This window comes from Panthera tigris, chromosome A1 (genome assembly GCF_018350195.1).
Source record: "Panthera tigris isolate Pti1 chromosome A1, P.tigris_Pti1_mat1.1, whole genome shotgun sequence".
Lineage (NCBI taxonomy): Eukaryota > Metazoa > Chordata > Mammalia > Carnivora > Felidae > Panthera > Panthera tigris.
The window spans coordinates 155,734,409-155,757,641 of record NC_056660.1 but is presented as its reverse complement, the minus strand read 5'-3'; the positions used below and the strand labels follow the sequence as shown (position 1 = coordinate 155,757,641).

The window sequence follows — 23,233 nt, the reverse complement described above, 5'->3', positions numbered from 1 at the left end:
AGTAAAGAATTAGTATCCAAAACCTATAAAGAGCTTATCAAACACCCCCAAAAACCCAAAAAATCCAGTAAAGAAATAGGCAGAAGACATGAATAAATACTTCTCCGCAGAAGACATACAAATGGCTAACAGCCACATGAAAAAATGCTCAACATCACTCATCATCAAGAAAATACAAATCAAAACCACAATGAGATACCACCTCACAACTATTGGAATGGCTAAAATTAATAACTCAAATCAAGAGATACTGGCAAAGATGTGGGAAAAGGGGAACATGCTAACCTGTTGGTGGGAATGCAAACTGGCGCAGGCACTCTGGAATAGAGTATGGAGGTTCCTCAGAAAGTTAAAGCTAGAACCACACTATGGTCCAACAATTACACTACTAGGTATTTATCTAAAGGATACAAAGTACTGATTTGAAGGGGCACATGCACCCCAATATTTATAGCAGCAATATAAACAATAGTCACATTATGGAAAGAGCCTAAATGTCCATCAACTAATAAATGGATAAAGAAGATCTGGTAAATACACACAATGAAATATTACCCAGCCATTAAAATGAATGAATGCAAGGACATGAATGGAACTAGAGTATATTATGCTAAATGAAGCAAGTCAGTTAGAGAAAGACAAATATCATAATTTCACTCATATGTGTGTGGCATTTAGGAGACTGAACAGATTAACATAGGGGAAGGGAAGGAAAATAAAATTAAGACAAAAATAGGGAGAGGCAAACCATAAGAGACTCTTAACTAAGGAGAACAAACTGAGGGGTGCTGGAGGGGAAGTAGGAGGGAGGATGGGCTAAACGGGCTAAGGAAGGCACTTGTAGGGATGAGCGCTGGGTGTTATCTGTAAGTGATGAATAACTAAATTCTATTCCTGAAACCAATACTACACTGTATGTAACTAACTGGAATTACATATAATCAAAATAATTTACCGTATTAACAGAGTAAAGGAATAATGCTGATTACCTCAACAGATGCAACAGCATATGTTCAATATTTATATCATGAAAACTATAATACCTTAATGACAGAATCAAAGACTTGGAGAGATATGGTGTATATAGGTAGGAAAACTCAGTATTGTTAAGATCTCAATTCTTCCCAATTTGACCTATAGATCCAATAAAATCCTAATCAGAATCCCAGCTGGGTTTTTTTTTTTTGTAGGAATTGACAAGGTGGTTCTAAAATGTATAAGGAAATAAATATTCCAGAATCACCAAAAACATTTTGAGTAAGACAAATTTGGAGGACTCACTCCACCTGACTTCATGACTCATTATAAAGCTACAGGAACCAAAACTGTATGTTTTTGGTATAAGGCAGACACAGACACCAGTGGAGTAAAAAGCCCAGAAATACACAACACAACTACAGTCAAGTGATATTTGGACAACAGTGTCAAAGTAATTGCACAGCAACTGAAATCTTACACAACTTCAGAAAATAGTTTGGCATTTTCCTATAATGTTAAATATACAACTGCCATCTCAGTCAGCAATTTCATTCTTGGTATTTACCCAAGAGAGATAAAAACAAATATACATGAAGACTTGTACTCAAATGTTCATGGCAGCTTTGTTTATATTAGCACAAATGAAAAAAACAAAAACAAAGACAAAAAACAAATGTCTATCAATGAGTGAATAAACAGCAATACATCTGCTAAGTGAAATACTACTAAGCAACAAAAAGTAATGAATCTGGATGATACAATAACCTGGATGAATCTCAAAAATAATGAGTTAAGCAAATGAAACTATACCAAAGGAGTATATACAGAATTCCATTCACATGAACTTAAAAAAAAAAAGACAAATTTAATGTGTGGTGGGTGACACAAAGGAAGTTAATGGTTGTCTTACATTGGTGGGGCAAAATTAAATGTGCAATGACACAAGGGAACATTGTAGAATTACATAATTGTTACAGATCTTGACAGTAGTGTGGGTGTGGGTGTGTGTGGGGGAAACATGGGTATATAATTTGTCCAAATTCATCAAAATGTATACTTAAAATGTATACATTTTACTTACCTATAAATAAAACTTCTGTACAGGTGACAAAAGGCCCTTGCATCACCCCTAATAGTTATCACAGTCCCAGAATACAGTTTACTCAGAAGACTTTTAAAAATATGATGTAAAAAACAGGAAGAAACAAAGGAAACAGTATGAACCATGAAGCCTGCACTATATAGACCCAGAAAAAGCCTTGGTAATACTTACAAAATTTTAAATTGCTTCAAAACTAAAATCAAAATCTTTTAAGCTTTATTTTGCTTGAGTTACCCAAAACAAATAACATGGAAAGTTAAACAGAAACCCCAAGAGTAATCTAAATCAATACTGTAAAATAGATTTTGTTCTAGTAGACACATATACTTAAATGTACAGAATGACTTAACTCTGAGTTTAAAGAGTAAATCATCATGGCTCAATTGGACTAAATCACAAATTTCAAAGAAATTCAAAAAGGTATTCATGCAAACCAAAATTATTTTTTTTTGTTCATTGCTTTAGCTTTCATGAGATTGAACTCCTCTTACCTTACAAGAGAATCACTTCGTTTATCAGCTCTAACAAGGAGGACAACTTTCCATCTATGGAAGGCTCCTGGAGCACCAGTGCGTTTCAGCTCTTCACGCCATCTTTTAGGTGCAGATTGCATTTGAGGCGAATAATGAGAGTCTTTTTCAATTTTATAGCCCCATTCATAAGTTGTTTCATCAAGCCATCTGCCACTTTTGGCACTATGAATTATGTAGTCCTTAGTTAGTACCCACTTTCCTAGAAAGCAAACCAACTGTCAGTCACAAAATAATTTGGGTTCTAATGAATGGTAAACAACAAGGACTAAATATCAAATAAAGTTTGACCTTTTTCAACATGAGACCTTTAGGCTATGTTACCAACACGATCTTTGAATTATGTTTGTTTCCCCAAATTTTTGGTAGAGGGTTACAATGTCACTGAACATTGTATGCAATTTTTCCCATAATAATTCTAAGTCTAAAAACATTACTGAAGAAAATACAAACCCAAGGCTTAATAAAATACATGTGGTATTACTTAAATTATGTCTACTATCACTATTCACCAAGTTGGCTGAGATTTATATTTTTCCTCCTATGCTAATAACTTTTGCAATGATGTTTACAGCAACGTTACACTTTGTAAAAGAAATTTACAAACACTCTTGCACCTTCTTTAACTGGGCATCAGTAATTGTTTTCAACAGCATGGACAGTATAGGTTTTCATTTTCAGATATAAAAATAAATCCAAGTATCCTTTTGGTGAGTTACTCTAAAAAATAATAAATTTACTGGCATTATATATAATTTTTTTCTGAAAATTAGTGGACTGATGACATGCCAGATCAATCACAGTAAAAGAAACAATAAAAGGAACATCAAGGATGACAAAGATAGAAGGGAGGACACTAAATCCCAAGTTGGACTTAGGGAATTTAAAATCTTAGAAAAACAAAACAGCATGATCATTGCTTCATAGCATGGGTGGGAACAGAGGCCGTAGAAGGAGAACAAAGTCTCTTTTCAACAACAGATCAAAGAAAACTTGACTAGAACAGTTCACTGAAGCTTCAAGAAAAGCTTTTTTTTTTTTTTTTTTTTTTTGGCATTTTGTGCCTATCTTTTTTGTTAATTTTTTTTTTTCTGACATAAAACATTTATGTAAGACACTAAGTCTTTGGTAAAGTTAAGGATTTCTGCCTCTTTGATACATTTTCGTGTGTTACAAAGTTTTCCTTAGAAAAATAAAACAAAAAAATATTATAATATATTTTCAGAAAAATATCAGGAAAAACCACATTTATTTGATATAATAAGCATACTATCTTTTGGTGATGAAGGTACTTCTTTTTTCACATGAAGATTTTCATTCAAGGAGGAAAGTAGTTAATTTACCTGCTGCACAAGCTGCTAAAAACTTTTCACTTTTACACAAGCGTTCAGCTATAAGATGTGTACAATTTTTGTATTTCTGGAAGAAAAAAATCCAAGTGAAGAAACGTTACTAAGGTAAGATTTCCTTTATAGCACATTTATTTTATTCTTATAATATCAAGAGGACATTTTATCATTCTTAGGCCAATATTATTTTTCAATTCTATTTTAAATAGTTGGTAAGTTTCTGTACTCACCTCACTCTTAATAAAAGTGCAATCTAGTTTTAAAAGCAATTTGCCTAGAGCTTCCTTTTCTTCCATCTTAAATCCCGTCATCTGGATGATATGCTTTGGAGCACCATCTTCCATCTAACATATATACACATAAAGATAAAACATGTTAAAGATATTATTCACAGGATTGACATTATTTTTTTAACTATGAGTGCAAAAATAAAAAAAATAAAACTTAAACATAAAAAGAATTAAACATCTAAGGCTATATTGTCAATACCACTGTTAAGATTGCTTATGTTCAATAGAAATTGGTTTATAAAGTTATCTTCTCAAAATACAACTGTAAATAGATTTTTTTTTTCTGTCTTGAACACTGAACGTTTCCATCAGAACATCACTTGACACTAAAACACTGATGAATGAATACAATTCTTCAGAAGGGGATATTTAAACAATATTAGTATAATAATACTAGCTTCGTTTTAAAAGCACTCCTTTTGTTAAGGTCTTACGCAACAAGTACAATATGGACAATGAAACCTAATCTTACCTTATAACAATTTTTAAGGTGCTTATGGATATATATTGAGAGTATGTGTAAGTAAGTAGAGATGATAAAACTTATGGTCCCATATCATTTACACCAAGTAACTTAGTATAGTAGGTACATATAATGAACCTGGATTCTATTCCCAATATACATTTCTTAACTCTGCCATATGTTAGTTTCATCACCTACAAAATAAACTGAAAAAAAATCAGTTTTCAAGTTTATTTTTTTATTTTTTTTATGTTTATTTATTTTTGAGAGAGAGAGAGAGAGAGACAGAGCAGGGGACGGGCAGAGAGAGAGGGAGACACAGAATCTGAAGCAGGCTCCAGGCTCTGAGCCATCAGCACAGAGCCCGATGTGGGGCTCGAACTCACCAACTGTGAGGTCATGACCTGGGCCCAAGTTGGACACTTAACCAACTGAGCCACCCAAGCGCCCCTCAAATTTATTTTAATAGGAACCTTAATCTACATTTAAATGTTATTCATAAAACATTTTGTTCTTGAAGAGGCACATTTATTAAGCAAAAAAGATTACACCTCACTGTATTTTTATTTATTTTTTTTTAAATGTTTTTTTTAAAAAGTTAATTTACTTATTTTGAGAGAGAGAGAGAGAGAGAGAGAGAGAACAAGTAGGGAAGGGTCAGGGAGAGAGAGGACCCCAGACAGGCTCCGTGCTGCCAGCACTGAGACTAATGTGGGGCTTGAACTCAGAAACTCTGAGACCTTAGCTGAGATCAAGAGTCAGATTCTTTACCTGCTGAGACACTCAGGCACCCTCACAGTATTTTTAATTAGAACACAGAATTTTGTTTGTTTACATGACATCAGAACTTCAGAACTAGATAGTATCATATAGAAAATCTACTTTCTCTTTATAGATGAAGAAAGCAGGGACTAGAGAAATTGGTAATTTTTCATTTCTCTAACAATTATGTCACTATGGCTCTAAATTAGTGTTTAATTAATGCCGTGGAGCAAAAGCAGCTGACCCTTTAAAGACAATTAAAAGGAAACTAAAAAATTATACCTGTTTGAGGCCGGGAATAGTAACAGCTGGTGACAAGTGTTACATAGAACAAGACGAGTATAAAGACAAGTGTTCTTTATAGAAAGTCTACTGTCAAAGACCAAACGTATATAGGTACTAAATATATGTGAACTATACATACATATATGTATTTAAGTAAAAGTTGAGATTCATTCTTGAGTAAAACCTGAAAGAAAGTCTCACTGTGAACAATTAAAAGCACTATTCAGGGTTATGAGTGAAGCTTCATTTTCTTTGCTTAAGGTTTCTAAGAGGAAGAACTTCAGCTGGAAATAAGCCTGGTTTCTCTCTACCCTTCATCACTCCTTGCTTTGGGAGGAGAAGTTACCTGAGAAAACTAACTGGATATGTATGCTTTGCTGGACCATCCTCTTGCAAAGACAAGTTCCTATTAATGCTTTCTGACATGTCCCAAGAAACTGCCAGTAGTAATCCTGCAGTGTGGTGGGTAAATGAATTCTGAGATTAGGTATTAAGAAGCACACTTGAGTTACACAAAGCTAACTCTTCCAAACCAATTTTTAATCAGTAAAAAAGCTGATATTTTGGCCCCAAAATAATGAATTTTCTTATTTCTCTAGTGGCTCCAAAAGAGGGAAAGGGATGTAATGCATTAACCCTTTAAAATCCTAAAAATCAAGATACTTAACATAAAGAATGTGTCTCTAAGGATAAGGTTCCTCAATGAAACATTTTTTTTTAAAGTTAAAAGGTTCTGGTACAAAATTATAAAATGCACAAAACAGGGCTTGTTATCATATGAAAAACCACTCATGAAAATACAACAAACACTAAGTAAATTATAAGTGGCTTCTTGCAGAAGGAACTCCTTATAAATCTCTTTAACCATGTTTATGGGATATATGACATAGCTGCTGAGTGATAATATCCACTTATATAGACTGGTAATATACAAAAACTTTACAAAGAATATGCTCTGTTGCTTGAAACAATGACTCAGTTTGATGCAGAACACATTAACACATGTAGAATAAAGCCACAAGTGGATTACAAGGCATATGACCACAAGTAGGGAGAAATGCTGCTTCTATTAATTCTATGGATATAAATAAATCCTTCAGGCAAATTTCCTTTAAAAAATGATAGGTCCTCCTTGAAAAAGAAAGCAAAGCTGGAGGCTTCACAGTTCCAGACTTAAGTTATATTACAAAGCTGTAGTGATCAAAACAGTAAAGTACTGGCACAAAAATAGACACATCAGTGGAACAGACTAGAAAGTCAGAAATGAATCAACAAATATATGGTCAACTAATCTCTGACAAACCAGGAAAGAATATCCAATGGGAAAAAGATGGTCACTTCAACAAATGATGCTGGGAAAACTGGACAGCAACATGCAAAAGAATGAAACCGGAACATTTTCTGACACAGAACACAAAAATAAATTCAGCATGGATGAAAGACCTAAATGTGAGACCTGAAACTATAAAAACCCTAGAGGAGAACAGAGGCAGTAACCTTTTTCTAGATAGGTCTCCTGAGGCAAGGGACAAAAGCAAAAATAAAATATTGGGACTTCATCAAAATAAGCTTCTGCACAGAACTAAGGCAATTTAGGAACGGGAGAAGACATTTGCAAATGAAATATCTGATAAAGGGTTAGTATCCAAAATATATAAAGAATTTATAGAACTCAACATGCAAAAAAACCCAAATAATCTAATTAGAAAATGGGCAGAAGACACGATAGACATTTTCCTAAAGAACACATCCAGATGGACAAGAGACACATGAAAAGATGCTCAACATCACTGATCATTAAGGAAATACAAATCAAAACCATAAGATATCACCTCACACGGGACAGAATGGCTAAAATCAACAATATGAGAAACAACAGCTGTTGGTGAGGATGTGGAGAAAGCAGAACCCTCTTGCACTGTTGGTGAGAATGCAAACTGGTGCAGTCACTCTGGACAACAGTATAGAGGTTCCTCAAAAAGTAAAAAATAGACCTACCCTATGATCCAGCAATTGCAATAGTAGATATTTACCCGAAGAATAAAAAAATATATATACTAATTTTTTATTGGGGATAAATGTACCCCAATGTTTATAGCAGCATTGTCTATAATAGCCAAATTATGGAAACAGCCCAAGTGTACATAGACTGATGAATGGATAAAGATGTGGTATATATACAATGGAATATTACTCAGCCGTAAAAAAGAATGAAATCTTGCCATTTGCAACGACATAGGTGGAGCTAGAGAGTACTATGCTAAGTGAAATAAGTCAGAGACCAACAAATATCATGATTTCACTCATCGATGTAATTTAAGAAACAAAAATGAGCAAAGTAAAAAAAAAAAAAAAGAGAGAGAGGGAGGCATACCAAAAAACAGACTCTTAACTATACAGAGCAAAATGATGGTTACCACAGGGGAAAGGAGTGGGGGATGGATTAAATAGGTGATAGGGAATAAGGAGTGCACTTGTGATGAACATCAGGTGTTGTATGGAAGTGCTAAATCATTATACTGTACACCTGAAACCAATATTACACTGTGTTAACTGAAATTTAAATACAAACATTAAAAAAGAATTAAAAAACAATTAAATAAGCAAAAAAGAAAATGGTAGGTCCTTTAAGAAATACTAGGTAAGTGGGGTGTCTGGGTGGCTCAGTTGGTTGAGTGGCCAACTTCGGCTCAGGTCATGATCTCACGGTCCATGAGTTCGAGCCCCGCGTTGAGCTCTGTGCTGGCAGCTTGAAGCCTGGAGCCTGGTCTGGATTCTGCGCCTCCCCTGCTTGTGGTCTCTCTCTCTGTCTCTCAAAAATAAATAGATGTTAAAAAAAAAAAATTAAAAAAAAGAAATACTAGGTGAGTGAAATTCAACACACCAGTGAAGATCATCTTGGTATTTTCTTTTTTTTTTAATGTTTATTTTAGAAAGAGAGAGAGAGAAAGAGCAGGGGAAGGGCAGAGAGGGAGACACAGAATCCCAAGCAGGCTCCAGGCTCTGAGCTGTCAGGGCAGAGCCAGACACAGGGCTCTAACTCATGGACCAAGAGAGCATGACGTGAGCCAAAGTCAGATGCTTAACCAACTGAGCCACCCAGGTGCCCCCCAAAGAATAATAAAAAAGAATTAAAACAAACAAAAAGAAAATGGTAGGTCCTTTAACAAATATTAGGTAAGTGAGATTCAAAATACTGGTGAAGATCATCTCGGTATTCTAGTGGAAAAGCAATCTAACTTTTTATATTTCTTGAGAGCCACTTTTATCAGAGGAACACAAGTGTTTTAGTCATATTTATATTACCTACTACATTTATTTTGTTTATGTATTTTAAAGATTCAAAAAGCTATTTAGTAGGCTATTCGAAGACATGTTGCCAAAAGAGAGGCTGATTAGCTTTAAAAACCTAACATTTTGCCCATCTGGCTTTTCTAAAATATTGACATATATAGACTGTTAAATAATCAGAATATACATACAGAAAGCAATGAATACAAAATCACTGTAACATTATTATCCAGAATGTTCTATTTAAAGATTCTCCTTTAAATTTTATTCTTCTGCTTCCTGAGAACTAGATGTTATATAGAACTACAAGGGGGAAAAAATTATACCATATTCCTCTTTTCGATCAAGTTAATTAACAGCTATTCTATAATTGGAATGTTTATTATTATTTTTTTAATGTTTATTTAGAGAAAGAGACAGCATGCAAGTTGGGGAGAAGGGCAGAGAAGAGAGAGAGAATCCCAAGCAAGCTCCACACTCCGCATGGAGCCAGACGCTGGGCTCCATGCCACGACCATGAGATCATCACCAGGGCCAAAATCAAGAGTCCAGTGCTCTACTGACGGAGTCACCCAGGGACCCCGGAATGTTTATGATTATTGGCATTTTCGCACATTTTGATGTATAAATTATTAAATGACTTGGATGTGCATCATGCAAACTTTTCATCTTAAATCATACTTTCTTTGCAGTGGAATAAATACATCCATTTTGTATATTTAACAGCATTTTCTATCACAGCCAAGAGTTCACACTAAAATGAAAAGAGGACCAACTACTTAATAGAAATCAGGAAAGCTCTTTTAAAGCAATTTCTTTCCTCTGAAAAACAATTAAAAATGAAACTGAAACTAAACAAGCAAGAAGAAGGGAAGTGTGAAATAACAGCATGTCCTGATTCAAACATTATGCAAATACTAATGTTAAAAAACAAATAAAAATACAGGGCACTTATTTACAAGTTTATCAGAAAAACTGGGCTATTAGCTAAACTTTCACAGAAGTGTGAATCCTAGCAATGGCACAAACTGACTAGCACAATTTTTTAAAAACAAATTGCAGGGGCACCAGGGTGGCTTAGTCGATGGAGCATTCAGACTCAATTTTGGCTCAGGTCATGGTCTCATGGGTTTGTTAGTTCCAGCCCCCCATCAGGCTCCACACTGACAACACAGAGCCTGCTTGGAATTCTCTCTCCCCTCTATCTCTTTCTCCCCCCATCCCTCCTTCTCTCTCTCTCTCTGAAAATAAACATTAAAAAAAAAATAAAAATAAATTCCATTAACCTAATCGAGTAGCATCCTATTAGCAAGTGTTCTAGTTTAAGTAACAGTTTACAATAGATTTAGCAATGCTTTTTAATACTATAATCCTATGACAAACTTATTGGCTGGATCACCGATATAATTCATACAGATACATGAAAAAATTGATATTTGTATACATAGAAAAAGACATTTATAGATACATGAGTAGTGTTATTTATATTTATTAAATCAGTGGTTTAATGATTCTTCCTATGACCCTGCAGGATTAAGAAAACAAGAAACAACAGCCTGATATGCCCATAAGCCCAAAGAGAGGATTATATAATACTGGTTTAATAACTACTAATGACTCAAACAATTCAACGTCCTTATAAGAAGGGTCAAGTTTTATGTGGGTGATATGTTCTGGGGTACGGAGGATCAAGGGCTAACTGCCAGATGTCTTCCAGCGCAAGAAAGTAAGTAAACATGCTGCAATATAATTCTATCATTGGTATTTCTAAGGAAATGATAGCTTTTTCTAGAACTTGTAGGGAGTGGTCCTTCAAGCATTCACACAGAAGCTACTATCCTAACACAACAAAAAGAAGAGAAAACAGAGAGCATTTATTTAAAGTTAAAGGTTTTATCTTTACTGTCAAAAAGTGAAAAATTACACACTAGATTCTTAGTTACAAGAAAATACTTTTGTAATAATTTTTTTAAACATAGTAAGTATTTAAAAAAATAGTTACTTACCTTGAACCATATAATACACACAACTAAGCAGATAATGATTGTGAACAGAGCTGGCATTTATGCAGAGAAAGCAACTGTCTCTGTGGTGTGGACTTTCCCAAAATATCTCCCACATGGGCCTATCCCTGATGCCTGAAATTCCTGTGCAGTTGGTGTTGGTTGGAAATGCAAATAAACCTATAGCACTCATCATAATTAAGAACATTTTATTATGTACTAGCTTTTTAGGGTCTATGAATTCTTTACAATGACACATAGCTAGAACATAACTGAAGAGTATGACCGAGTGTATAGAAAAGAGAAGTCAGGGAGAAGTAGAGGCAGGAATACAGTTGAATGCAAAGGTCTGGTTCAGGAGGGACGATAAAAAAGCAGGGTGTAAACCACTGAGTGAAAGAATAAAGTGCTGCAAAAAAATGGGCAGGGATGCTCAACAAGGTTTGTGGTAGGAAAATAAGCATAAATGTCTGATCCTCTGATTACATTGATTTTATGATCAACCATAATGCATCCTTTAAGTTATATGCTAATAATTAAGATAAAGGATTTACTTAAAAGTTTATGTATGTGAAAAAATAACATACATATATATATAGACAAAACTGAGATGATATAGTTCTGTATTTTAAGTTTCATTTAAAATATTATCATGTTCATTTTTCCATGTCAGTGAATATTCTTCATCCTTTCAAGGCAACCAGTAAGTAACTGAAAACTGAAAACTAAAGTTTCTTAATGTTATTCTAGCGAACTATTTTGCTTTTAAACCTACCTCTCTTTTGATTTTAAATCTACTAAAGAAAATCACTTCTAAACTTCCCTTTTCTGGAAAGGATATACCAAGTTTAAATACAATCAATATTGCTGCTTTGTCAAGAGTTTTAAGATTTTCATGGTTTCTCCTACCTAAATTAGCGTTTAACAGGGAAAGCAAATAAGTGAAAAAGGGTCAAAGGGTTGGATCTCTGTTTTAACCAGTATCACAAAAGGTATATACAAATCACTGTATTCATACTGAGTGAGTAGATTACTGTTTGGCTCTGAATGCGGTAACATCAAGTGAAATTTAGGAATTCTGTACCCTCTTGGCCTAAGAGCCAAATTAGGCCTTTTTAAATTTCATTCAGCTGGCCTTTGGAATTTTTTTCTTAAAGATGTAGTGTCCATTCCTGCCTCTTCCTTTAAAGATACAAAATATGTGTGCTTGTGTGTATTTGACTCCAGTGTGTATAGGTCTCCAGTGGTGAGACCTAAGGCACGCTCTTATTCCAATGGCATTACTTGGGAAAGGAGTAGTCATACTCAGTCTTTTTGACGGTAAATTTAGCAGAAGAGGGAGCAAATGAAGTTGCAGCAGAATGACTCTGGTGAGGAAGAAATGGCAGGCTAAGAGGACTTATGGAGATATTCCATCTATCCAGTACCATACAAGGAACAAGTGCACTGGAGATGCTACTTTTATGGATAAAGCCACCCTTAAGGAAACAAGATGGACAAGAGGGGCCATGTTCAGGGAAAAAAGAATGGATAGACCGTCTATGTTGGCTAGCTATGGGGGATGAAAGTCAAACCTGCTTTAAGTACACTAGGAACTTTGTATTAATTACTTAGTAGAAGCATAAGATATAAAGTTAAACAAGCAAGAGTTCACTTTTAATGAGGACCCAACTATAGTCTGTATACTACATGTTAGTTCCTTCCCTTATTGACAATTTAAGTGCTGTTTACCCTTCTTATATGGATGAGGATACTAGAGAATCTTAGCGATTAAGAAACTAGCTCGAGGGTACACAGCTAGCAAAATGGTGAAACCAAGGTTTGGTTCAAAGATCTGCCTGTTTCTGTTTCTAAACGCCTTTTCTACAATACCACGAACTTAAATTTCAGAATTTAGCCTAATACTTTTAACCACATTATAATTTTACAAATTAACCTATTTTTTAGCTAGTACAAGAGAAAAAGATACCGCAGGAAAAGGAATCTACTATGAGGGTGAGGAGATATTTAAATGAACAGTATTACTGAAAATATTTAAACATAATTAAAAAAATAACACTAATGTCTAAAATTTCAACGCATTTCTAGGAACAATCTAAAGAGTGCCATTTTTTTTATTACGAAAAAGTAAATTTTCATTATTTTCTTTTCAAAATGGATCTCAGATGAATTAATTACTAGACTAATTCATATGGGCTTTTCTCCATCAAGAACAAGGAAACAGACTATTTCAAAGTAATTTTGATACAGAGAAAGTAAAAACTAAGTCAACCTAAAAGTTTCAGGGAGGGGCACCTGGGTGGCTCAGTCTGTTAAGCATCTGACTTTGGCCCATGTTGCACTCTGTGCTGACAGCTGAGAGCCTGCTTCAGATTCTGTGTCTCCCTCTCTGCCTCTTGCCCACCTGTGCACGAGCGCTCGCGCTCTCTCTCTCTCTCTCTCTCTCTCTCGAAAATAAACATTAAAAAAAAGTTTCAGGGATATTTTGGGGCGCCTGGGTGGCTCAGTTGGTTAAGTGTCCAACTCCTGGTTTCAGCTTATATCATGATTCGTAGTTCCTGAGTTGGAGCTCCACATCGGGCTCTGCACTGACAATATGGTGCCTGTTTGAGGTTCTCTCTCCCTCTCTCTGCCCTGCCCCCTGCTCATGCTCTCACTCTCTCAAAATCAATAAACCTCTAAAAAATAACTTAAAAAAAGTTTCAGGGAGATTTTACTTTTAAGCAATAAGATGTCCTTAGAAGGTTAGAAAGAGTACATAATACATTGTGCAGGATACGTTTTCCATTAGCATATTTATGGACAATTACAAGAGTTACATATTTCATTACAGTTGTATTATTGAGAAAGAGGATTCTGTACTTTCTTTAGGCTTTATTATTCACAGTCTATACGCAATTGTTTATTTTAAAAAGTGTTTAAGCAATGAAAAGATTACCTTAGAATTAATAAGAAAAATACTCTTTAGTTAATAAAGCTATACTATTGGTTAAAAAAAAAAAACACAACATTTCCATGAAAATTTTGGATACTATTATGAAGTCATGAGAGGTATGAATTTTGATTATGAAAGGTAGCCACATTTAACCACTGTTTCAAAGACTGTTTCACATGACTATGCTTTCTGCTTTAAGGAAGCAAGAAAATATTACATCATACAATTGAACCTAAGTCAACAGGCAAAAAAAAAAAAAAATCGTTACTTAGAAAACAGATCTAAAAGGGGCTTATCTGCATTACTTGAAGGCTAATGGTCTTCACGGTAATTTATAACTTCAAGTGTTTAAAACATCCTGGTTCATTTAAATTAACAATACTCTTTAAATCAGATATAATCAAGTTAGACATAAAAATACACCCCCAACATTCAACTTATGTACTGAACACCTGCAATACAGGTTATCAAAAGTTCCTAAAACGAGAACACCTTGCATATCAAGATACCTAGATACTTCTAGGTACTGAGGCATAACTTAACATAAACCAAAAAGTTCACTAGGCACTCTGTCGTCACACGTCTACTGTAAATTCAATTTAAATGTTCATACCTAAAGTCTCAACGAAAAAAAATTGGGGAGGGGGACAGGATAGTCATTTGTCAAAAAAAGAGCTGGTGACGTCCAAAAACCAGGCTCCATCTAATTTCTGGGTCAAATCCTGACAGGAAGTATCTGAGACAAACCAAAAAAAATTTTTTTTCAATATTTAATCAGACACTTTGGAAGTGGGAGGAAATGTGAAAATGATTAGTCTTGTTCCCAGACTCAGGCAGCTAAGATATTATAACCTCCAGGAACGTACACCCTTCTTTTAGGAAAAGTGTGTGCGTATGTTTAAAGGCATACAGTAGCCGCAAATACATGATCATTACCATTTGGTTATGTTAAAAAATTCTACCAGGGAGAAAAGAATGGCACCACTTTCCCCGTCACTGGTAGGTGGGCCAGGGGGATCCGAGCCACCTGTACTGACGCTAAATTATGGAAAGCAGCCAAGAGACTCTGCGAGAGGCGTCCCAGTCGGTTCTATGGAAACGAGAGACGCGGGTGGCCTAGCGCCTTCCTGGCAGAAGATCTACCAGCCAAGATGCGCAAACAGGAGGCGGGGGAAGCCGCTCAGCCCTGCACTGCGGAGACTCTCGGCGGCGGTCCCAGCCGCGGCAAGGGCGGAGCGGGGCGGGGTCTGCGACCGCAGCCCACCAACGCGGGCGCAGAGCTCAGCGAGGCCGGGCGAGTGGGAACGAATGGTGGCTGCGGAAGGCAGGAGAAGCGGGCACCGCCGGCGTTCAACCCCAGCCCCTTCCCAATCTCACAGCCGGGCGCCGCAGAAACTTCGGGGGCAATGAGGAAACAACCCCAGAGAGTCAGGGTACACTGTGTCTTCCGAGCTGAGGCCCTTTACCTTCCCTGCCGGAGAGTCTGGGCTGCTTCCCTCGGGTGGCGGTGGTGACAGGGGAGACGACTGCCGCTGCAGCACTCGCTACCTCACTAATCCGGGCTCTGGGAAATAATTTCCCGCCGCGCGCTAGGCGGCCCCGGAAGCTATTGTACCATTTCCGGGTGGTTGTCAGTGACGCTCTCGATCCGTCGTCAGGGTGGTCCAAGCGGGTGCCTGACTGGGTTCTGGCGGGAGGGCCAGGTTCTGCTAGATGTGCGTCAGACGTGGGAGACGGGTAAGTCATTTTCTGGGTTGCCTCCTGGGGCTGATAGTTCCGACCGGTCGGGGCCCGGTGTAGCATTTTAGCAGGACCAAGAAGTGAGCGGGAGAGGGTTGAACCAGGAGTCTGCATCCAACCCTAAAGCGTTTGATTCGCTGCTGCTGGAAAAGGCCCCGGGATTCCGGCTCACCCCGTTCTCCACGAGGACAGTCCATCTCCAACTTGGAACTCGACCTCGGAATCCCAACTGAGGCCAAAGACAATGTGTACCCCGATTTGTAGTAGCGAGTCTTCCAGTATCCAAGGAGTGTCATTACTCTCCCATTGGCAGGATTTAGTCACTCTCGATTTTCGAGAGCTACTTTACCATCCTTGTCCTGGCTGTTTCCATTGCCTTGGGTTGCACCTTTTACAAATGTTTGGGATGAGGGAGTCGTTCATGGTTGGAATTAAACGTTCCCGCCGCTGTTTGAATTGGGTAAGAAGGTGCTTTGTTTTCCTGACTACCACGAGCTCCTGGACCGTAGATGTACGTTTTAGCTTTAGGAAACCTGTGATCACGAGGGAGAAAGTAGGTGTAGCTTCAGACAGAAGTGCTCTTGCTCTGCTCCAGGTTTCCTCCGTAATGAAGGATTCGGGAGAATTTTGAAGACTGAGGTACCCACAATAATTGTAAAGAGATATTTGCTTGCGATGGAGAGATGATGTGAGGAAAGGTGTTCTCTCAGTGGAAGGTTTGAAATATGTCATTTAGGGAACCTTGGCTATTTCACTTTTATGTATGCACTTTCTTCAGGTAAGTAGTTTGCCTTCACCACCTTATATTTAAATCATTACTTTTCCCCCTAAAAGGCAGCTAATTTTTATTCCCAAACAGCCGGTTCCAAAAAGAGTTCTAGAAATTACCCTAAAGAAAAAAGCCCCTGATGCATTAGCCAAATTCCTTTTTACCTTTTGAGAGTCATGCAACCATATTTAGGACAGCACATTGATATTCTGATCTCCTTGTTGATTCACAGTTCAACTTTTATAATATCCTCATTCGGTCCCAATTTTACCATGTTTATTTAAACTTGTGTTCTCCATTTGAAAGGATTGTAAATAATTGAAGGAAAATTACATGTGTCAATATAGCAACTAGTTTTTTAGACAGGCAGTGATCTTTTGGTATTCTTGCCCTTGATTTGTGGTCTTTGAAATTTATACAGCCAATGACTAATACAAATAGCTAGCATTTGCCAGGCACTGTACATTCCTTGAAGTTACTACCATTCATTCTACAAGAAAACTTGCATTATCCCTGTTTTGCCAACGTTTTCTACTGAGACTCAAAAACATTGTGACTGAGACTGAAAAACATTCCCACAAATTATATAATCAAATGGCACAATTGAGATTTGAACAGTCTACGTGACACCTAAACTTGGGCTCTTTTTACTGTGCTTTATACTCATAAATAACTATAATAGAATCATTCTTTTTATTCTCACGTAAAATTGGATAGACAGTATGTCACATTCAGAAGTCAGAGGGATAGCAAAACTGGAGTATAAAGAGATTTTAGGGATGTGTTAATGGGTTAACAGATTCCTTACGTTAAAGTATTAAAGATTAAGGAATGTGTTAAGGATTTAACGTATCACCATGAAGTAACTTTGTCATATGAATAATCCGGTTTCTTTTCTATGTTGATTCTTGGCCTCTTTTAGCTTCCTAACTCAAACAAATGTAAATAATCTAAAGACCATCAGGATATAGATGACTCTAACTCCAGAATATCAGCTGTCTTTTTGGACAGGTGTTTCCTCTCTTTCTCTGTCTCTATCTCCCTCTCTCCCCCCACCACACACACACACACACACACACACACACACACACACACACACACACACACACACACACACACAAAACACATGAAGAAAAAGAAAAATGAGGGGCGCCTGGGTGGCTCAGCCAGTTAAGCATACGACTTCGGCTCAGGTCATGATCTCATTGTTCGTGAGTTAGAGCCCCACATGGAGCTCTGTGCTGACAGCTCAGAGCCTGGAGACTGCTTCAGATTCTGTGTCCCCCTCTCTCTCTGCTCCTCCCCCACTCACGCATGTGCTCTCTCTCTCTCTCTCTAAAATATAAACAAACATTAAAAAAATTTTTTTTAAAAAAAGAGAAAATGAATGAGCACAAACTTCATAAAATTGAACTTTGTAATGCCCTGTAAAGAATTGCTATTTATTGGTTATTAGCAAAACTGTTACATTTCATTCATGTAACCCTCAGACAGATGGTGCTTATCACACATTTTAGGAGAGTATCCTTAATTAAACATACCCGTTCCAGTATTCTATTTTATGTAGCGAAGAAGTAGCCTAATTGTCAGGGAATTTACTAAAATTTCATTGAAATGACCAATATTATAAATAACATAGAACTTAGTTATAAAGAATATCCTATTTTATAAACACAAGTATATATGTACAGCTAGTCTCAAATACTAATGTTCATTTTATTACATTGTATTAACTTCACTGTATGAAAGGTATTTGCTTTGAGTAGTTCATAGGTAGATCTCAGGTGTTTGTTTTCAATCCAATGTTACTGCTATGAAGATTGAGACTGTATCTTTTGTCCATTATCCCATATTCAGCATTTAGCACAGTGTCTTGCATAGGGTAGGGGCTCAGTAAACATTTACTGAAGGAGTGATTGCTTTTCAAAATGTTCTTTATCCACAGAGAAGTATTTGTACATGCGTTTTTTTTTAAAAGGGTCTTACCACATACTTATTTATCGAAACTCACTTGGATGCTGAAATGTAATGTCCACTCCACACTCATCCTTAAAAGGCAATGTGGTCCCTTGCGAAGAAAATGGGACAGTGAGATGGGAGATAAGAGAATAGCTAATATTTATTGTTGTTTACACTCTGCTATGCAGTGTTCTATTTTATCCTCACAGAACTATATAGAGAGTATTATTACCCTGCTTTTACAGATGAGAAAACTAAAGCAAAGATAAGCTTGCAAATGGTCCTAGGTTACCATACTCATCAGGTGCCAGAGCTGTGATTTGAACCATTGCTTGCTTCAGAGGCCACTACCTTACCCACTTTGCTATACTGCCTCTATTTGGATTTTAATCCTGGCTCATCTACTAACTAGGTATATACACAAAGGGAAATTTATTTCTCTGAGGATCATTTCTCAAATACTCAGAGTAATACTTGGGAGTCAGCTAAAGTCAGAGGATTTTACTGCTGAAGGGACCTTATAGATCATTTAAAGCCACCCTCATGTGTTATAGATTAAAAATTAGAGACTATACAAATCAACTAAAAATAAATGAAAAATTGTCCATTATTCTACTCCAGCCCCAGTCCAGCACCTGCCTATTACCCCCTACCCCCAATCTGCTCACCTGGTTAGGGAGTAGTCCTGTCCTTCTTAGTGAATGGATGGCTGAGACTCAGGGCTCAGGCCCAGCCAGAGGTGGGAGGGGACTCCAAGGGTCCATCTAGCACTCCGTTTCTGGGGCTTCTCCCTGAGAGGACATGGATTCACATCAGTAGTGTGGGGATTGGTTTATAAGCACTTTGTTCCGACAGGGTGGGGGCTGGGCACTGGCACCTAGCTGAGATGCTGTTGGGGGTTCAGGTTTGCCTGGGGGTGGGGATTCTCTGAAGCCGTGAGGTCTTCTACTCCTGGTCTCCGTGGCTCCTGCCCCTTACTGATGTCTGTGACTCTGAGCAACTACCTGCCCGTGTCTAGGCCTCAGTTTCCTCAGTTGAAGTCACTGGGTAGGGGACGCTTGCCTCTTTCCTCCCAGGAGTGGGTCCAGGACCTCCATGATGGGGTCAGTCTTGGGTCTCCTCTTCCTGATCTGCCTGCGCGCAGATCCCCGGGATTGCCACTTTTGGAAGATCTTCCACAGGCCTTTGCTACAGAAAAACAAAATAACAAAAACAACACCAAAAAACCCCCGCACCTTGCCTCACCCACCTTCCAATGTTTGCATATATTGCTGACTTACTTCCAATACGCAGCTCTGACTGACGTACTGCACAGTACTGCTAGGCCGTGTTCTTTTAGAGGCTGGGAAACAACCAGGGATTAATCCTTAGACATGATGATTCTACAGACGCCTGACTTACCTCTTCAGGTGACTCTGGTTAAGGGAAGTTTTTGAGTGGTGCACACAAAAGACTGCAGTTGAATCAAGAGATAAAGGTAAAAATCAGCATAGAAATATTAAAAAGTATCAGGAAGTGTGAAGAGAATACTGTCTGCCATCCTCAACTGCTGACATGTTATTGGAGACAGGTTTTTGAAACAGTGCCCCAGCAATTTTCCTGTAAACTTTGGTACAAGTCAGTAAGGAGAGAGGTGGCTCAGGCTTAAGTTGCTAATAGAGTATCTATAATATTTATGAATACCCGTGTATTCACAGAGAGGGAAGAAACATATATAGCTGTTTAAATCATTTGGTGGATTCTTTGCTGAATCACATTCTCAGCAAAATTAGCTAAAACTAAAAAAAAAAAGTTATTTTGATTAATTAGGCAAAACAGTAAAATGTAAAGCAGCTGAATTCAGATAAGACCTGCATATGAGCTCAAATTCATGAACTTACACATGATTTGAAAGGATTTACTTAAGTTATTTGAGCTCCAATTTGTTCATCTGTCAAGTGCTAATATCAACTTTATAGATTTATTAGGATTAAGTGTGATAATGTGTGAAAGCACACAGGCATCAGAAAGAATGTTGTTAGGGATTTGTCTAGTTTTGTTGTTTAATGTAGTGTAATTGCTTTAAAATAAGGTCTGGGCTCTAATTCTGAAGGCAACAGTTCAAATCCCAGCTCTGTCACTAGTTGTGAGACTCTGGGAAAGATATTTTTCTGTTCTTAGTGTTTGTTTACTTATTTTTAAAATGAAAATAGTGATAACGTGTTCATAAGTTTTGTGCGAAGATTTAATAATGATGCATAGAGTTTAATATGGTGGCAAGACTTGTATGCACTTTCTTTGTTGGCTCAAATTCCCGGAAAAGCAGATCCCAAGAGGGGTTTAGACTTCCTAGAGGTTTATTAGGGAAGAGGCCTGTGAAAGATAAAGAAGGGGCAGCAAGAGTAGGAGGGAAGTGCCTTCAGGCCTCAGTGCAGGTCTGACCACCTGCAAAGGCTGGAAGGAGGGAGGGAGGAAGGGAAAGAGCAAGGAAGTCAGACTGCTGTGCTGTTTTAAGAAAGCTTCAACAGCACAATGGGGAATATGTGATCCAAAGTCATCTGTTAGAGGAATCTCATGTTACCCAGTGCTCAATATAATGTTAGCTATTAGTAAAAATAATTGGTAGTTGTCACATGCTATAATTTACAAGTGTATTTAAACTTAAACTCTTGATTTTTTTTTTTTTTAAGAGCTGGGTTTTTTGTTTTGTTTTGTTTTTTTTTTTTTAGAGAGTAAGTGGAGGGATAGGCACAGAGGGAGAAAGAGAGAGAGCATCTTCAGCAGGCTCTATGCTGAGTTTGGAGCCCAACAAGGGACTCAATCCCATGACCCTGGTATCATGACCTGAGTTGAAATCAAGAGTCTGACGCTCAACCGACTGAGCCACCCAGGTGCCCCTCAACTCTTACTTTTACTGTCTGCCCTAACCTCCTCTAAGACAAGTACAATCCCTGCTGCCAAACATTGACATTAACATTTGAGGGACATATTCTTAGATCAACAACTTCCTATATTTTATGACACAGTTTTGTTAGCCAGTGAACAGTTGAGGAATCATAAGATCCAAATAGCAGTTGGAAAAATGCAAACATTAGCTAAGCAACTGATTTTTTGACATTAGGTAGTCAAACACAATATGCTGTTTAAATTTCTCAATTCATGGGGCACCTGGGTAGCTCATTGGGTTAATGGTCTGACTCTTGATTTTGTCTCAGGGTCTCCCAGTTCTTGAGATCAAGCCCCGTGTTGGGTTCTGTGCTGACAGTGCAGAGCCTGCTTTGGATTCTGTCTCTCCCTCTCTGTCCCTACTTCATTCCCTTGCGCCCCCCTCCCCCAAAATAAATAAATAAACTTTAAAAATTTTTCTAAATTCAGGTATCCAATAAATACAACAATCTCCAAAACCGGAGTAATGTTAATATCCATAGTTGAATATTAGCCCAAATATACATTTTTGTGAATGTACATTTTTTCTTCCTCCCAAACATACTTCTGTAGTTAAAAAGATCATGATATTACAGTTTTGTAGGCAACCCCCTCACTTTTGTTTTTAACAAGCAATTGTGGATGTCAATCAATTCAGTGCTTTTCAAATGGCAGATTATAACTCATCTGTTTGGTGAGTACTAGCGTGTATTTTTATTTTAGATGTGTGTGACTTTAGGATTTGGATATAGGATGTGTTACTGTGCTTTACAGTTGAATTTTAAAGCAAGAGATTTAGACTAACTTTATTATCTTACATAAGGAAATGAAAACTAAAGAGGTAGTTTAAGTTGCCCAGGTAACTCAGGAAATGCGACTTGAGCCAAAAGTTAGGTCTTAAGAATCTAAATTTAGGGCTCTTTTTTTTTTTTTTTTTTTTTTTTAATCATGCTTCCAAGAAAAGACTTGTTTGTCCTATTTAGGGGACGTAATTACTCTATTTTCCAGTTGGTTACTATGGCCGTCCTTTTCTGTCACTTTCATTATTTGTTTGCTAAGGTTACTGAAAAGGGCTCTTCTCTGACTCAGGCCATTCATTGAGTGTCAGAGACATTGTACAGTTGTAGTTGTTTCTAGCATCCGTACCATGTGACCTGAATTTTCCATTTTCCCTTTGGGGAACACAGCTAATCCAACAGTTTAAGTCTGGAGTTTACGTAATTTAAATTGAGGAGTGATAGGAGCTCTTTTTGAGAAGCATTTTACTGATGAAGTCTTAATTTTACTGATAGCAGTGAATATTATTCTGTGCTTCATTGGCATAATGACATTTTTTATCCATGTTTCTTGCTATTTTAGACCAGCTCACTGATATTTTTTTTCACACTAATATTTTTAAATGCAAGTTTTGTGGATAATCACATGTTAATTTATTCCTCTATAATTTTGTAAAACATCATTCTTTCCTTTTCTAGCATATATTAATACCTGCCCTCACAAATGCCTGTGGGCTAATTTAGCTTCTCAAGGGCGAGCTCTGTCCTTGCTAATCATAGATTTGACTGGGAAAGACTTTGGGGGTGGGGCTCTTTGTAAATGGAGCCCTCCTTCCATGCCCTGTTTTTATGTTGTCTTCTCTATCCTGCTAGCCCAGTGTGGCTGCCTCAGCTTATTCCTTTGATAGACTTTATCTGATCATGATCTTTCTGGGGCTTTCTCCTTTATCTTACTAGGCAGTTCTCAAATTTTTGGTTTAGGAGTAATTTACACTGTTAAAAATTACACTCAAAAAGAGTTTATATGTATGTAATTCTATCTACTTATACTTATTATATTATAAATTAAAATTAAATATTTTTTAAAAAGTAGTTAA

At 37.1% G+C, this 23,233-nt stretch overlaps 2 protein-coding genes across 4 annotated transcripts in view; one reads left to right on the top strand and one right to left on the bottom strand.

The window, feature by feature from the left end:
• Positions 1-15,562, bottom strand: part of SLF1 (SMC5-SMC6 complex localization factor 1) — an 82,572-nt gene extending 67,010 nt beyond the window's left edge. For 2 of the 3 annotated variants that reach the window (XM_042989966.1, XM_007078910.3), the window contains exons 1-4: positions 15,455-15,562; positions 4,190-4,303; positions 3,954-4,029; positions 2,572-2,812 (exon numbers count right to left, since the gene is read on the bottom strand). In XM_042989966.1, coding sequence (XP_042845900.1) covers positions 2,572-2,812; positions 3,954-4,029; positions 4,190-4,303 — 431 coding nt within the window. In that variant the 5' untranslated portion in view covers positions 15,455-15,562. Of the gene's footprint in view, positions 1-2,571; positions 2,813-3,953; positions 4,030-4,189; positions 4,304-4,721; positions 4,743-6,105; positions 6,225-15,454 lie in introns of those variants that run through there. The other variant, XM_042989973.1, reaches the window with a different exon arrangement.
• Positions 15,563-15,651: 89 nt separating this feature from the next.
• The window catches only part of KIAA0825 (KIAA0825 ortholog), a 208,298-nt gene continuing 200,716 nt past the window's right edge, over positions 15,652-23,233 (top strand). Inside the window, 1 exon segment of the mRNA XM_015536093.2 lies at positions 15,652-15,725. The gene's annotated coding sequence lies outside the window, so the exon portion shown is untranslated.